This window comes from Procambarus clarkii, chromosome 49 (genome assembly GCF_040958095.1).
Source record: "Procambarus clarkii isolate CNS0578487 chromosome 49, FALCON_Pclarkii_2.0, whole genome shotgun sequence".
Taxonomy (NCBI): domain Eukaryota; kingdom Metazoa; phylum Arthropoda; class Malacostraca; order Decapoda; family Cambaridae; genus Procambarus; species Procambarus clarkii.
In genome coordinates this window covers 19681149-19697430 of record NC_091198.1, presented here as the reverse complement: position 1 = coordinate 19697430, position 16282 = coordinate 19681149, and the positions used below count along the sequence as shown (strand labels likewise).

At 49.0% G+C, this 16282-nt stretch overlaps 1 protein-coding gene across 2 annotated transcripts in view; it reads left to right on the top strand.

Annotated features, from left to right (window-relative positions):
* The window catches only part of LOC123763177 (guanine nucleotide exchange factor for Rab-3A), a 100535-nt gene that overhangs the window by 70555 nt on the left and 13698 nt on the right, over positions 1-16282 (top strand). For both annotated transcript variants that reach the window (XM_045750182.2, XM_045750183.2), the window contains exon 3: positions 15914-16109. In XM_045750182.2, coding sequence (XP_045606138.2) covers positions 15914-16109 — 196 coding nt within the window. The remainder of the gene's footprint in view (positions 1-15913; positions 16110-16282) is intronic.

Sequence of the window (16282 nt, the reverse complement as noted above, 5' to 3'; positions counted from 1 at the left end):
TCCCTTGATCAGTATGTGGAGGGACTCCCACCAGCTGCTGAGTCTGGTCTATCCACGCCCTAGCCTCCTGTAGGAAGCCTATCCACGCCCTAGCCTCCTGTAGGAAGCCTATCCACGCCCTAGCCTCCTGTAGGAAGCCTATCCACGCCCTAGCCTCCTGTAGGAAGCCTATCCACGCCCTAGCCTCCTGAAGGAAGCCTATCCACGCCCTAGCCTCCTGAAGGAAGCCTATCCACGCCCTAGCCTCCTGAAGGAAGCCTATCCACGCCCTAGCCTCCTGAAGGAAGCCTATCCACGCCCTAGCCTCCTGAAGGAAGCCTATCCACGCCCTAGCCTCCTGAAGGAAGCCTATCCACCACCTCTCCTCCCCCATCCTAGACAAAAACAGTTCTGCAGGCGTGGCGGGGACCCGTCCCCCCGTACACTACACAAAGAGCAGGCGCTCAGCCCCCCGCAAGCACAACAAGATGAGAACACACGTACAAATAACGGTCTAGCGGGCGCGAGAGTGAGAGAATTTAGTATGAAAGGTGTGTCCGGAGGGTGAGGGAGGGGGTCTGGGGTGGGGGGTGCTGTGTTGTGAGGGAGAGGGGTCAGGGGTGGGGTGCGTGTTGAGAGGGAGAGTGCTCTTCCCCAACAAAGAAACAAGGGTCTTAAAGGTTTCGGTCCGGACCAAGACGTATTGTGACTTGAGAATGGTCCAGGACGGACCGAAACGTCGTCGTCCCTTCACCTTCTAGTGTGTGGTCTGGTGAGACATAACTGATGCTTTGCAATATTCCTTTCAGCCTCTAAACACAAATTGGTACATGGAATTGAATACTGGCTGTCGTGACGAGACATCAATCTAAGAGGTATTTAAACGTGGCACAATCGCCTCGGCTGATTGGCAAGCTGACTGGGAATTTAACAATCAACATCTCGACTCTAGAAAATATATAGTATTACTATTAATCTAAAACATTAACTGGGCACGGATTGGATTAAGAAAAGAGCGAGGGCTGGTTGCACAAAATTAATAATATGCAAGAAATGGGATTCCACATAAAAAACTGAATATAATATTATTATTATTATATTATTAAGTTTAATTATATTATTAATTAATAATTATATTATTACTTAAGCTTGACGCTAAAATTATATTTATAATTAAGAGAGAGCGAGGCTACCAAGTTGGACCAAATTACCACAAGTCGAGTAGTGGACCTCCAGAGACCTCCTTCAGGTAAGATCCAGGTAAACTACCAGTCTGTTCTTACTACTGAGGTACACAAGGGCGCCAGGGTGCACAGTGCCCAACAGTGCAGCCGTCTCCACCCCAGACAAAGAAGCCCAACCGTTTAAGACTGCAGCAACAAGGGGAAAGTGACTTAAGAGAAGAATAAATATTCCAGTGCACCGTTCGAACGGAAGTGAAAGTCTGGAGAGAGTCGAACGTGAGAAGTGGCACCCCGTCCATTCCCATTTTGAACCCTATCAACCACTCCATTACAAAAAGAAAGGTATTTCGTGAATGTTAAAGCAGTGCAATGTTGACGTTTTCTGTCCGTCAGGATATGTTGACGTTTTCTATCCATCAGGATATGTTGACGTTTTCTGTCCGTCAGGATATGTTGACGTTTTCTATCCATCAGGATATGTTGACGTTTTCTGTCCGTCAGGATCGATAAAGACAGGTTACTTGGGTTACGTTACTGGCTGTGGAAAAACATGTGTGTTTTGTTACTCAGTGTCAAGGGGGAATTGGAGCAACTTCGGAGGTGAACAGCTAAAACAGGAACGAATTTTGTGGCGCAAAATCTGGCAATTTGAGGTGTGTGTAAGAGCGATTGTTGAGGCTCCGTGACCGAGTTTGGTGAGGGCGGTCGTGCAGTCCTGCTTGCTTCATTCATGCTGCTTGCCTGGCTACTGGTTGCTTCATTCATGGTGCTTGCCTGGCTACTGCTTGCTTCATTCATGCTGCCTGCCTGGCTACTGCTTGCTTCATTCATGCTGCTTGCCTGGCTACTGGTTGCTTCATTCATGGTGCTTGCCTGGCTCCTGCTTGCTTCATTCATGCTGCTTGCCTGGTTAATGGTTGCTTCATTCATGCTGCTTGCTTCATTCATGGTGCTTGCCTGGCTCCTGCTTGCTTCATTCATGCTGCCTGCCTGGCTCCTGCTTGCTTCATTCATGCTGCTTGCCTGGCTCCTGCTTGCTTCATTCATGCTGCTTGCCTGGCTCCTGCTTGCTTCATTCATGGTGCTTGCCTGGCTCCTGCTTGCTTCATTCATGCTGCTTGCCTGGTTAATGGTTGCTTCATTCATGCTGCTTGCTTCATTCATGGTGCTTGCCTGGCTCCTGCTTGCTTCATTCATGCTGCCTGCCTGGCTCCTGCTTGCTTCATTCATGCTGCTTGCCTGGCTCCTGCTTGCTTCATTCATGCTGCTTGCCTGGTTAATGGTTGCTTCATTCATGCTGCTTGCTTCATTCATGGTGCTTGCCTGGCTACTGGCTGCTTCATTCATCCTGCCTGCTTCATTCATGGTGCTTGCCTGGCTACTGGTTGCTTCATTCATGCTGCCTGCCTGGCTACTGGTTGCTTCATTCATGCTGCTTGCCTGGCTACTGGTTGCTTCATTCATGCTGCTTGCCTGGTTAATGGTTGCTTCATTCATGCTGCTTGCCTGGCTACTGGTTGCTTCATTCATGCTGCTTGCCTGGCTCCTGCTTGCTTCATTCATGCTGCCTGCCTGGCTCCTGCTTGCTTCATTCATGCTGCCTGCCTGGCTACTGCTTGCTTCATTCATGCTGCCTGCCTGGCTACTGGTTGCTTCATTCATGCTGCTTGCCTGGCTACTGCTTGCTTCATTCATGCTGCCTGCCTGGCTACTGCTTGCTTCATTCATGCTGCTTGCCTGGCTACTGGTTGCTTCATTCATGCTGCTTGCCTGGCTCCTGCTTGCTTCATTCATGCTGCTTGCCTGGTTAATGGTTGCTTCATTCATGCTGCTTGCTTCATTCATGGTGCTTGCCTGGCTCCTGCTTGCTTCATTCATGCTGCTTGCCTGGCTCCTGCTTGCTTCATTCATGCTGCTTGCCTGGTTAATGGTTGCTTCATTCATGCTGCTTGCTTCATTCATGGTGCTTGCCTGGCTCCTGCTTGCTTCATTCATGCTGCCTGCCTGGCTACTGGTTGCTTCATTCATGCTGCTTGCCTGGCTCCTGCTTGCTTCATTCATGCTGCTTGCCTGGTTAATGGTTGCTTCATTCATGCTGCTTGCTTCATTCATGGTGCTTGCCTGGCTCCTGCTTGCTTCATTCATGCTGCCTGCCTGGCTACTGGTTGCTTCATTCATGCTGCTTGCCTGGCTCCTGCTTGCTTCATTCATGCTGCTTGCCTGGTTAATGGTTGCTTCATTCATGCTGCTTGCTTCATTCATGGTGCTTGCCTGGCTACTGGCTGCTTCATTCATCCTGCCTGCCTGACTCCTGGCTGCTTCATTCATGCTGCCTGCCTGGCTACTGGTTGCTTCATTCATGCTGCTTGCCTGGCTCCTGCTTGCTTCATTCATGCTGCTTGCCTGGCTACTGGTTGCTTCATTCATGCTGCTTGCTTCATTCATGGTGCTTGCCTGGCTCCTGCTTGCTTCATTCATGCTGCTTGCCTGGCTCCTGCTTGCTTCATTCATGCTGCTTGCCTGGCTCCTGCTTGCTTCATTCATGCTGCTTGCCTGGTTAATGGTTGCTTCATTCATGCTGCTTGCTTCATTCATGGTGCTTGCCTGGCTACTGGCTGCTTCATTCATCCTGCCTGCCTGACTCCTGGCTGCTTCATTCATGCTGCTTGCCTGACTCCTGGTCGGCGCATGCGTTCTGCTTGGGGGGGGTGAATGACTAGTGGCGCCGCTACTGGCAAGAGTGAGCAGTACCTTACCACAACACAGCTACCACACTGCTCACCATCTCTCTCCTCGACTCATCGAGAAAGCATTATTTACACCATTCCTCCTACACGGGCCAGCACGTGACGAGCTTTCCTCACAGTGGCTTGACTGCCCATTGTTGTGGTCATGGGGTAAACTGTATACATCGGTGTACAGGTGGACTTAAGGCACGCATATAAACGATAAAACATCTAAATTATTGGGACCGTCTCAAAGCTCTCCAAATGTACTCTCCGGAAAGGAGACGAGAAAGATGTCATAATATACACATGGAAGATACTGGAAGGCCAGGTCCCAAACTTGCACAGTAGAATAATGCATACTTGAGCGAAAGATATCGAAGGAAATGCAGAATAGAATCAGAGAGGTGCCATAGGCACAATCGGATCACTGGCTGAACATCAGAGGTCCACGGCTGTTCAACACCCAGCAAGCATTAGAAATATTACCTGAACAAAAGTGGATGTGTTGAAGAAGGTGGAACACCAGCAGTATCTACACCTGGGGTGGCGAGCAGTCCTTGTCTTCACACTGGATGGTTCCTTCATGTTTCCTGTCATCGCCAGAGGCGGTGTGGTGTAATGGCAGGGTTGGGTAGTGTTGTAATGCTGTGTGGTCACTCCACACCCACTCTTGGTCTGGCGGGATGGTGGGAGCAGCGTCCAGGAATGTGGGGGGCCTCGTCCTCTACCCACGTATACCTGGCTCTTCTAAATATTGCGACCTCTTCTTGGGTGCCAAGGAACAAGGTGGCAGACACGAAGGCCTGTCAGCATGTTGAGTGGAGATGACATGGTGTGTGTGGTGGAGGCAAGACGTACCCTCACCAGCAACTTGGCCTCACCAATACCTTGCATGTTTACGCAATTAAACACTTTAGTAAGACAAAACAGTTGATTTGTTTACGAGAGTAGAGACAACGAGATATATACCGGACTGCTAGGTGTAGGGTGTGTGTGTGTGTGTGTGTGTGTGTGTGTGTGTGTGTGTGTGTGTGTGTGTGTGTGTGTGTGTGTGTGTGTGTGTGTGTGTGTGTGTGTGTGTGTGAAGGCACATCCGGTAGCTGGGGTGAGTAGCAGGTCCTCTGGTGTACTCGGACAGTGCGGGGAGCCGATGGCAACAACCGGTGCCAGCGGCCCCCTGCACGGTTGCCAGATGTGAACTGCTGGAACTAGCGAACTGAAGGACGTTAAGTAGCGATTTTGTAATACAAGTAGACCAGTTTTTTCTTTCAAGACTCGCTGAAGATGCTATGTGCGTGTTGGTGGCTTTGCAAGAACGTACCACTCGCCAATATATATGTGCTTTCAAGACCATTATCAAGTCGATTGTGTCGACTTGATAATGGTCCAGGACGGACCAGAACGTCGTCGTCTCTCCACTTTCTAGTGTGTGGTTTAGTCAACGGTATTGTTATAGTTAGCATAGGTGGTGCTGTGTGAGGTGGGGGAGGGTCGTTGTGCAACACGTGTCACATTGCTGGGAGGAGGTTGGGAGCGCCGCGTGTTGAGAGCGCCACAGCTGGAGGCACAGTGGGTGCATGAGACCATCCCACAGCACTCCACAGCTCCCCGACTGTTAAGTACACACAGTTGAGGCGCATCTCTGGTACCTGCAGGTACTCTGTGAATCCCGGCCCGGGGTGCACGAGCGTAGTGCTTCTGGCCTACTGACACACACACAAACACACACACCTTCACTGATCTGCCCCCGAAGAATATATATATTTACTCTTACAAGAACTAACAAATAGATGTGAAATAGCTTTGGTGTTACCACTAACTGATGCTGGGAGCGAGGTCTGTAACCACTCACGTGGACGGCTTCCTGTGCCATGCTCTCCAGCAGGTTTGTATTCACTCCACAAGTAGAAGATTCATCTAGACTATAATGATTTTTGACACGCCAAAACACCCCTCACAAGTTGTTCGCGCTCTCTCACACATTTAGAGAACATATAGTGAAGTGTATAAGTATACACTGTACACTGTATAAACACCAGAGGTCCACGGTTGTTCAACACCCTCCCAGCGAGCATAAGAAATATTGCAGGAACAACCGTGGACATCTTCAAGAGGAAACTAGATTTATTCCTCCAAGGAGTGCCGGACCAACCGGGCTGTGGTGGGTATGTGGGCCTGCGGGCCGCTCCAAGCAACAGCCTGGTGGACCAAACTCTCACAAGTCGAGCCTGGCCTCGGGCCGGGCTTGGGGAGTAGAAGAACTCCCAGAACCCCATCAACCAGGTACAGGCGTGGCGTTACAAGTGCAGTCTAGCCAGTACTGACGAGCGATATTCTTCTATCAAGTATCGTATAGTGCTACATAGCCTTCCCGGCTTGGTGCCTTTTGATACTTATTTACTTCTGGCTATCAAATATCGTCTATGGTATTTAATTTATCATGGGTCCAGCCAGGCATGGTGAGTATAACTACTACTACAACCCATTCTAGGTATACTCCAGGAATACTCAAGGTATACTCCATGTATTGATGTATACTCCAGGTATAATTGTATGTTAGGGTAGCGAGTGGGAATGGCGACTATTTTGTCCCTCGGGGAAAGGGGGGAGAAGGTGAGGCTCTGGGACAGGTGGGAGATAGCCCGTCCCGGCTCTGGGACAGGTGAGAGATAGCCCGTCCCTGGCTCTGGGACAGGTGGGAGATAGCCCGTCCAGGCTCTGGGACGGGTGAGAGATAGCCCGTCCAGGCTCTGGGACGGGTGAGAGATAGCCCGTGCAGGCTCTGGGACGGGTGAGAGATAGCCCGTGCAGGCTCTGGGACAGGTGGGAGATAGCCCGTCCTCTTCTTCCCGCCCGTTTTCCCTTGTCAAATGCGGCCGACAGGAAGACCCAATTGTGGTCTGTACCTCCCCCCCAATCCCTCCCTCCACCCAGCGCTTCCTTTCCTGATATCTATATCTCATTTGCTTTCTGCATAGCGGAATGTGTTCACACGCGGCTCTCAGTTTCAGAAGTGTAGAGTGCCTTGGTGGCGTCATTCGTGTGTGTGAAGTCGTCTTGGCGGGATTACTCTCTTGTCTTCACCTTCCGCTCTGTAACTGCGTTTTTAAATTCAAATTTCAAATTCAACGTTTTCAGCTGTTTTCTATCAGCTCGAGTTTAAACTTTATTATGAAGCACACCTGAAACTATTCTCGCGATATATTGCATTAAAGTTTGTCGGATTTAAATTCATTGTGTCGGGGGACAGTCAGCCAATGCGTATATATGTTAGGCTTGTATAGAGGTCCCGTCCCCCAAAATCGGATTACTGCGACCGTTGTGTGGATTACGGTTTTGTGAAGGTGAACAGAGGCATTAGGTGATAGGAAACGCGCCCAACCATTTCTCTCCCGCCAGGAATTCGAACCCACAATTCCCGATAGCCGAGAACGAGGTCGACTGTCTTACCCTGTAGTTATGAGTATTTGTGTTGGGAGGTTGATAGCGCGTTGAAATCCATCTCCTTATTGTCTCAAATTTACATGAGTTTACCTGAGGGCGTCTAATACTAGCGGCCTCGATGACAAGAAGCCGGCGGCTTGTTAAGGTCGCCCCTCCAATTTGCCCTGATGATCATTTTTAGTTGTATTTTAAACCCCAGCAGAGTTTTGGTGTTTACGGCTTCGGCGGGTAGGCGGTTCCACGGGTTTGATAGCCCTATGGGCGAAAAGGCATCTCCTGTTTTCTGCCCTACACTGTGATTTGTTGAGCTTGAACCCGTTGCTCCACGTTTGTGTTACATCTGACCTTATGAGGAAATTCCTCCCATCGTGCTTGGGGAGTAGAAGAACTCCCAGAACCCCATCAACCAGGTGCTCGCATCTGTGTGTGTTTGTAAACCACCTGGTTGATGGGGTCCTGAGAGTTGTTCTACTGCCCAAGCCCGGCCCGAGGCCAGGCTTGACTTGTGAGAGTTTGGTCCACCAGACTGTTGCTTGGAGCGGCCCGGAGGCTCACATATACCTGCTTGATGGGGTTCTGGGAGTTCTACTTCCCAAGCCTGGCCCGAGGCCATGGTCACATTTGTCGAAATCTCCCGCGAAGTCTTTAATTTAATATACTCGGTGTTATGCTCGTCTTCCAAGGCAGCAAAGTCTAGATCATGGTGGAACAGCAATTGCAGCGAGAGACCGGACACTCATAACCCAGCCCTTAATTGGGTTGTTATTGTTATTGTTTAAGATTCAGGTACTTGGAACAAAAGTTCCAAGTAGCACGGGCTATGGTGAGTCCGTAGTGGATTTGCCTGGCACAGGAGCGGGGCTGTAACTTGTGCCTTAATTGGGCTCAACCCATAACTATGTGTGGTTCCAGGGATCACTTCTGGGCTCAACCCACAACCATTCATGGTTTCCGGTAATTTACCAACTTTCCTCGAACTCGGTTTGATCGAACTTGGGTCAATGTTTGTAGTATTGTTGGCTGCTGGTGTCACTCCCAATATTTATTATTATGTGCTAATGTCTACCTCTTGTTGCAAGTACTCTGCTGTTGTCGATGTTGAGGAGTCTTACATTGCACACACAAAAGATTACACGAGGCCCCAGGGAGAGTCGTATGAATGGGTCTTTAAGAGGTCGTATGTCTGGTGACAGACCGTGGACAAACTTACACAAGAGTCACCATAGGTAGTGTTGTAGGAGTGACTGAGGAGCGATAACGCGGACATGGCGGTGAGTGAACACGCAGATGTCATCACCAGGCGGATAGTTGTCTTCCTTATTAAAGGTGACGTGTCTCTCCGCGTCCATGATCGTCCACCAGCCACTCTCTGGTGCAGGTGGTGGTGGCTGTGTGAAGCAGGAGGGAAGGGGGGGGGGCTGTGTGAAGCAGGAGGGAAGGGGGGGCTGTGTGAAGCAGGAGGAAAGGGGGGGGGGCTGTGTAAAGCAGGAGGGAAGGGAAGGGGGGGGCTGTGTGACGCAGGAGGGAAGGGGGGGGGTGGCTGTGTGACGCAGGAGGGAAGGGGGGGGGTGGCTGTGTGACGCAGGAGGGAAGGGGGGTGGCTGTGTGACGCAGGAGGGAAGGGGGGGCTGTGTGACGCAGGAGGGAAGGGGGGGGCTGTGTGACGCAGGAGGGAAGGGGGGGCTGTGTGAAGCAGGAGGGAAAGGGGGGGGCTGTGTGACGCAAGAGGGAAGGGGGGTGGCTGTGTGAAGCAGGAGGGAAGGGGGGGGGCTGTGTGAAGCAGGAGGAAAGGGGGGGGCTGTGTGACGCAGGAGGGAAGGGGGGGGGCTGTGTGAAGCAGGAGGGAAGGGGGGGGGGCTGTGTGAAGCAGGAGGGAAGGGGGGGGGCTGTGTGAAGCAGGAGGGAAAGGGGGGGCTGTGTGACGCAGGAGGGAAGGGGGGGGCTGTGTGAAGCAAGAGGGAAGGGGGGGCTGTGTGAAGCAGGAGGGAAGGGGGGGGCTGTGTGAAGCAGGAGGGAAGGGGGGGGGCTGTGTGAAGCAGGAGGGAAGGGGGGGTGCTGTGTGACGCAGGAGGGAAGGGGGGGGCTGTGACGCAGGAGGGAAGGGGGGGGGCTGTGTGAAGCAGGAGGGAAGGGGGGGCTGTGTGAAGCAGGAGGGAAGAGGGGGGGGCTGTGTGAAGCAGGAGGGAAGGGGGGGGGCTATGTGACGCAGGAGGGAAGGGGGTGGCTGTGTGAAGCAGGAGGGAAGGGGGGGGGGCTGTGTGAAGCAGGAGGGAAGGGGGGCTGTGTGACGCAGGAGGGAAGGGGGGGGGGCTGTGTGAAGCAAGAGGGAAGGGGGGGTGGCTGTGTGAAGCAAGAGGGAAGGGGTGGCTGTGTGACGCAGGAGGGAAGGGGGGGTGGCTGTGTGAAGCAGGAGGGAAAGGGGGGGGCTGTGTGAAGCAGGAGGGAAGGGGGGGGGTGGCTGTGTGACGCAGGAGGGAAGGGGGGTGGCTGTGTGACGCAGGAGGGAAGGGGGGTGGCTGTGTGACGCAGGAGGGAAGGGGGGTGGCTGTGTGACGCAGGAGGGAAGGGGGGTGGCTGTGTGACGCAGGAGGGAAGGGGGGGGGGGTGGCTGTGTGAAGCAGGAGGGAAGGGGGGGGCTGTGTGAAGCAGGAGGGAAGGGGGGATGGCTGTGTGACGCAGGAGGGAAGGAGGTGGCTGTGTGACGCAGGAGGGAAGGGGGGGTGGCTGTGTGACGCAGGAGGGAAGGGGGTGGCGGTGTGACGCAGGAGGGAAGGGGGGGTGGCTGTGTGAAGCAGGAGGGAAGGGGGGGTGGCTGTGTGACGCAGGAGGGAAGGGGGGGTGGCTGTGTGAAGCAGGAGGGAAGGGGGGGTGGCTGTGTGAAGCAGGAGGGAAGGGGGGGTGGCTGTGTGACGCAGGAGGGAAGGGGGGTGGCTGTGTGACGCAGGAGGGAAGGGGGGGTGGCTGTGTGAAGCAAGAGGGAAGGGGGGGTGGCTGTGTGAAGCAGGAGGGAAGGGGGGGTGGCTGTGTGAAGCAGGAGGGAAGGGGGGTGGCTGTGTGAAGCAGGAGGGAAGGGGGGTGGCTGTGTGAAGCAGGAGGGAAGGGGGGGTGGCTGTGTGAAGCAGGAGGGAAGGGGGGGTGGCTGTGTGAAGCAGGAGGGAAGGGGGGGTGGCTGTGTGAAGCAGGAGGGAAGGGGGGGGGGTGGCTGTGTGAAGCAGGAGGGAAGGGGGGGTGGCTGTGTGAAGCAAGAGGGAAGGGGGGGGTGGCTGTGTGAAGCAGGAGGGAAGGGGGGGTGGCTGTGTGAAGCAGGAGGGAAGGGGGGGTGGTTGTGTGAAGCAGGAGGGAAGGGGGGGTGGCTGTATGAAGCATGGGGGGGGGTAGCTGCAAGTTGTGTTGGGTCAGGTGTAGTTTAGATGTACAGTACATATAGTGATAGAAATGTTACCCGGTGGTCACGGGAGACATCTCCCGTCACGCAGGGTGCAGTCGCACCTCCACAGATCTCCAGTATCATCTATTGATACTGGAAATGGCTCAAAAGGGCCACCACTTATGGGCTATTCATGCCCAAGCCACCTTTTGGGTGGCTTAAACTTCTCTCTCTCTCTCTCTTACCCGGTGGTCAACCACACGGGAGACATCTCCCGTCACACAGGGTGCAGTCGCACCTCGACAGATCTCCAGTGTCATCTGTAGCGAGTAGATTATTCCAATAATATACTCGCTCCAAATGCATTGTTAATATTCCTGTCAACCTTTGGAGATGAATGAGGTGAGGCGTTGCCCGGGCATATAAGCAGCAGAATAGCAAACATTAACCAGAGTCTACTTTCAAGTGTGGTCTAGAGCAGACACTTGCGAGATACTGTACTGACGCTCAGTGCGCTCAACTCACACGAAAGTATCACCTGTGTACTTCTGTATATTCGACCAAATATATATATAGTATCTTAGTGTCTGTGTTTATTGTCACCATATTTTACGTAGCAATAGAACCGTTACACATGTAATATATACATGTAAAGGATGAAAAGGTGACACCCCTAGGGTCAACACTTGCAGCAGAGGAGCTCCAGCATATTTCAACAATCCTAAGTATTGTAGTACAGGTTGATGGTAGTGAGTGGTGTCCCAGAGAACATAAAGGTATAGTGCTCTTGAAAAATAGGTGAGATAACAGGAAAGTGCTAAGGGAAGTGAAAAATCGGATGAGAAAAAGTTGCCCTAGTGTTTACAGTGCAGAGAAGAACATTCAAGATGGCCACTGGCAAGGGGAAAAACAAAACAGAGCTTGATTTTGAGGGATTCAATGAAGAAAGCATTGATATTAGTAGTCTACATAACAAGTTGGTAAATTTAGATACTATAGTGAACTCTCATGTAGAAATAATTAGTAAATTGAAAGAAAGTAATGACCATTTGAATAGCAAAGTTTTATGTCTTGAGGGTTTAGTGAAAGACTTGCGCAAGGATAAGAATCAATTGGAAACAAATTGCAAAGCCATGGAAGAAGAAAATAAACTCTTAAAAATAGCTTTGGAAGAAGTTAAAGTAAATTTAAACATAAATGACTACAATAGGTTAGGCAAGGAAATTCAACAGGAGAAACACCTTTTGTCAGCACAGATGGAGGAAGTTACACAGGGAATAGAACAGTGCAAGAAAGATATGCAACTCACTTATGCACAAGTGGCCAAGGAGAAGGAAAAAATAGAAGAAGCAGTAAAGGAAGTCAAACACTGCAGCAACCAAGATAAAACAAACATTAGGCTAGAAGTGAGGAAAGAATTGGCATCTAACCCGAAGTTGGTGCAAAACACAGTTGATCGGAGTAAGTCCCTGATCATTTTTGGCTGCAAAGAAAAGGCGATAACATCTAGGTCAGAAAGAGCTGTAGAAGAAGCTAAAGTAGTAGATAAAATTGTTGGCCTCGTGGAAGGTCTTACAAACAGAGAGAATGTGTGCGACTACAGGAGAATAGGCAGGTACGTAAAAGGGAAAGATCGACCTTTGAGGATCACCCTAAACGGTGCCAAACAGATGGAAGAAGTACTAAGGAATGCTAGAAAATTGCAAAGGGATGAGGATGGGAAAGGGTGGTCGTTAAGACGAGATGTTTCAAAAGAAGATAGAGAGAAGCTGAAACTGAACCTCGCCGAGGCAAAACATTTAAATGAGAGCAGGAATGAAGAAGAAATAAATTCTTTTTTCTACAAAGTGATAGGGGTAGGCAAACCAGTAAAGTGGTACATAAAGGCAAACCAACAAAATCAATAGAGAGAGGGGGAGTGAAGAATAAGGAGAAGGGGAACAAGTTCCTGAAGATTGCATACACCAACATAGATGGAGTAAGATCGAAGATACTGGAGTTAAGTGATGTAATACAGCTGCAGACACCAGACATTGTTGCACTCACGGAGACAAAACTTGAAGATGTAATTTTAAATGAGGTCATATTCCCAAGGGGCTACTCAATTTGGAGACGGGACAGAAAAATTAGGAAAGGCGGTGGCGTTGCTGTGCTGGTAAAAGAACACCTAAAGGTGAAGGAAATAATGACTGCCAATCCACAAGAAGTTGACATAATAGCACTAGAGATCTGCTATGAGGATGATAAACTAATGATGATAAATGCATATAGTCCACCGCAAAGCAGCACATGGTCAAAGGAGGAGCTAGATAGTAAACGTGAAGGTCTTATAACAATAATGAGAGAGATTATAGCGAGAGCGGATAACGATAGATCACGACTGTTGATAGTCGGTGACTTCAACTTGAAATCCATAGACTGGGAAGCATATGAAGCTAAAACAGAAGATTTTTGGACCTGTAAATTTGTAGACCTCATCCTGGAAACATTCTTGTATCAACATGTTAAACAAGCTACGAGGATGAGGGAAGGGGACGTTCCCTCCATGCTAGATTTGATATTTACCAGGAAGGAGGAAGAGATATTTGACATTCAGTACCTTCCTCCCTTGGGTAAAAGTGACCATGTCTTTTTGGGAATAAAGTATGCAATGCATTATAAGCTGGAAGAAAATAAGGAGGTTGAAGCAGTTGAAAAACCAGACTTCAGGAGAGGACATTATGGTGACCTTAGAAATTTTTTTAGTGAGTATAATTGGACAGACTTGATGCTAGGCAAGGAAGTGAATGAGATGTATGGCAAGTTTTGTGAAATATATGATAAAGGCACAAAAAAATTTATACCAAAACAGAGATGCAGAACTAGGAAACAGGATTGGTTCAATAGAAATTGCGAGAGGGCTAGAGACCGAAAGACACAAAAATGGAATCAATACAGGAAGAGGCCGAACCCCCAAACATACCAGCGATACAAAGATGCGAGAAACAACTACACGGCAGTGAGGAGAGAGGCAGAAAGAAATTTTGAAAAAGGGATTGCGGACAAATGTAAAACAGAACCAGGTCTATTCTATAAATTCATAAACAACAAATTGCAGGTAAAGGATAATATTCAGAGGTTGAAAATGGGAAATAGATTCACGGAAGATGAAAAGGAAATGTGTGAAACACTAAACGAAAAGTTCCAAAGTGTGTTTGTACAAAATGAAATCTTTAGGGAACCAGATACAATAAGAATTCCAGAGAACAACATAGAACACATAGAGGTGTCTAGAGACGAAGTGGAAAAAATGCTCAAGGAGCTCGGTAAGAACAAAGCAGCTGGCCCAGATGGCGTTTCACCATGGGTTCTGAGAGAATGTGCATCTGAGCTCAGCATTCCACTTCACCTGATCTTTCAGGCATCCCTGTGTACAGGAATCGTAGCAGACGGGTGGAAACAGGCTAACATAGTTCCAATCTACAAAAGTGGCAGCAGGGAAGACCCCCTCAATTATAGACCTGTATCATTGACAAGTGTAATAGTGAAAGTATTGGAAAAACTAATCAAAACTAAATGGGTAGAACACCTAGAGAGAAATGATATAATATCAGACAGACAGTATGGTTTTCGATCTGGAAGATCCTGTGTATCGAATTTACTCAGTTTCTATGATCGAGCCACAGAGATATTACAGGAAAGAGATGGTTGGGTTGACTGCATCTATCTGGACCTAAAAAAGGCTTTCGACAGAGTTCCACATAAGAGGTTGTTCTGGAAACTGGAAAATATTGGAGGGGTGACAGGTAAGCTTCTATCATGGATGAAAAATTTTCTGACTGATAGAAAAATGAGGGCAGTAATCAGAGGCAATGTATCAGAATGGAGAAATGTCACAAGTGGAGTACCACAGGGTTCAGTTCTTGCACCAGTGATGTTTATTGTGTACATAAATGATCTACCAGTTGGTATACAGAATTATATGAACATGTTTGCTGATGATGCTAAGATAATAGGAAGGATAAGAAATTTAGATGACTGTCATGCCCTTCAAGAAGACCTGGACAAAATAAGTATATGGAGCACCACTTGGCAAATGGAATTTAATGTTAATAAATGTCATGTTATGGAATGTGGAATAGGAGAACATAGACCCCACACAACCTATATATTATGTGAGAAATCTTTAAAGAATTCTGATAAAGAAAGAGATCTAGGAGTGGTTCTAGATAGAAAACTATCACCTGAGGACCACATAAAGAATATTGTGCAAGGAGCCTATGCTATGCTTTCTAACTTCAGAATTGCATTTAAATACATGGATGGCGATACCTGTATACTAAAGAAATTGTTCATGACTTTTGTTAGGCCAAAGCTAGAATATGCAGCTGTTGTGTGGTGCCCATATCTTAAGAAGCACATCAACAAACTGGAAAAGGTGCAAAGACATGCTACTAAGTGGCTCCCAGAACTGAAGGGCAAGAGCTACGAGGAGAGGTTAGAAGCATTAAATATGCCAAAACTAGAAGACAGAAGAAAAAGAGGTGATATGATCACTACATACAAAATAGTTACAGGAATTGATAAAATCGACAGGGAAGACTTCCTGAGACCTGGAATTTCAAGAACAAGAGGTCATAGATTTAAACTAGCTAAACACAGATGCCGAAGAAATATAAGAAAATTCACCTTCGCAAATAGAGTGGTAGACGGTTGGAACAAGTTAAGTGAGAAGGTGGTGGAGGCCAAGACCGTCAGTAGTTTCAAAGCGTTATATGACAAAGAGTGCTGGGAAGACGGGACACCACGAGCGTAGCTCTCATCCTGTAACTACACTTAGGTAATTACACTTAGGTAATTACATCTATTGATACTGGTAATGGCTCAAAAGGGCCTCCACTTACGGGCTATTCATGCCTGTGCCACCTTTTGGGTGGCTTAATCCTCATCAATCAATCAATTACCCGGTGGTGCCCGGGACAGTCGATCTCTCTTCCCCATTCCTCCCTCTTACCTCTCCCTCCGCTATACTTCCCCCTCCGCTATACTTCCCCCTCCGCTATACTTCCCCCTCCGCTATTCTTTACCCCCTTCCCCTCCTCTTCACTTGTACCTGGACGGGGTTCTGGGAGTTCTTCTACTCCGATGCCTAATACAAGGTACTATTGTACAATGTACCCTACTATAAATGTCAATACATGTAACCTCATATTGTTTTAATTTCATTTCAGGAAGCCCACAGTATGGTTCACAATGCCAACCAGCGTGCAGCCAGTGCGGAAAGATCACTGCGAGAGGCAGAAATGCAGGTAGAGGTGCTGCAGGCGGAGGTAACAGCCCTCAAGGCTCTAGTGATCACCTCCACACCAGCTGCCCCTAATCCACACCTACACCCACAGCTCATCAGCAAGAGTGTCGCTGAAACAGGTTGGGAAAGCTTACTTCCTGCAAGCCTTAACAAACGGGTGTTCAGGAGTATGCTCATAATGCTGTACTGTATATGAAATAAAAAGATTATAGATATCAAGTTCCTAGTATTTCTTTTATTGTAGTGTACCTATTGGATTTTTTTTCCTTTTTTTTTTTTTGCATGATTTTTC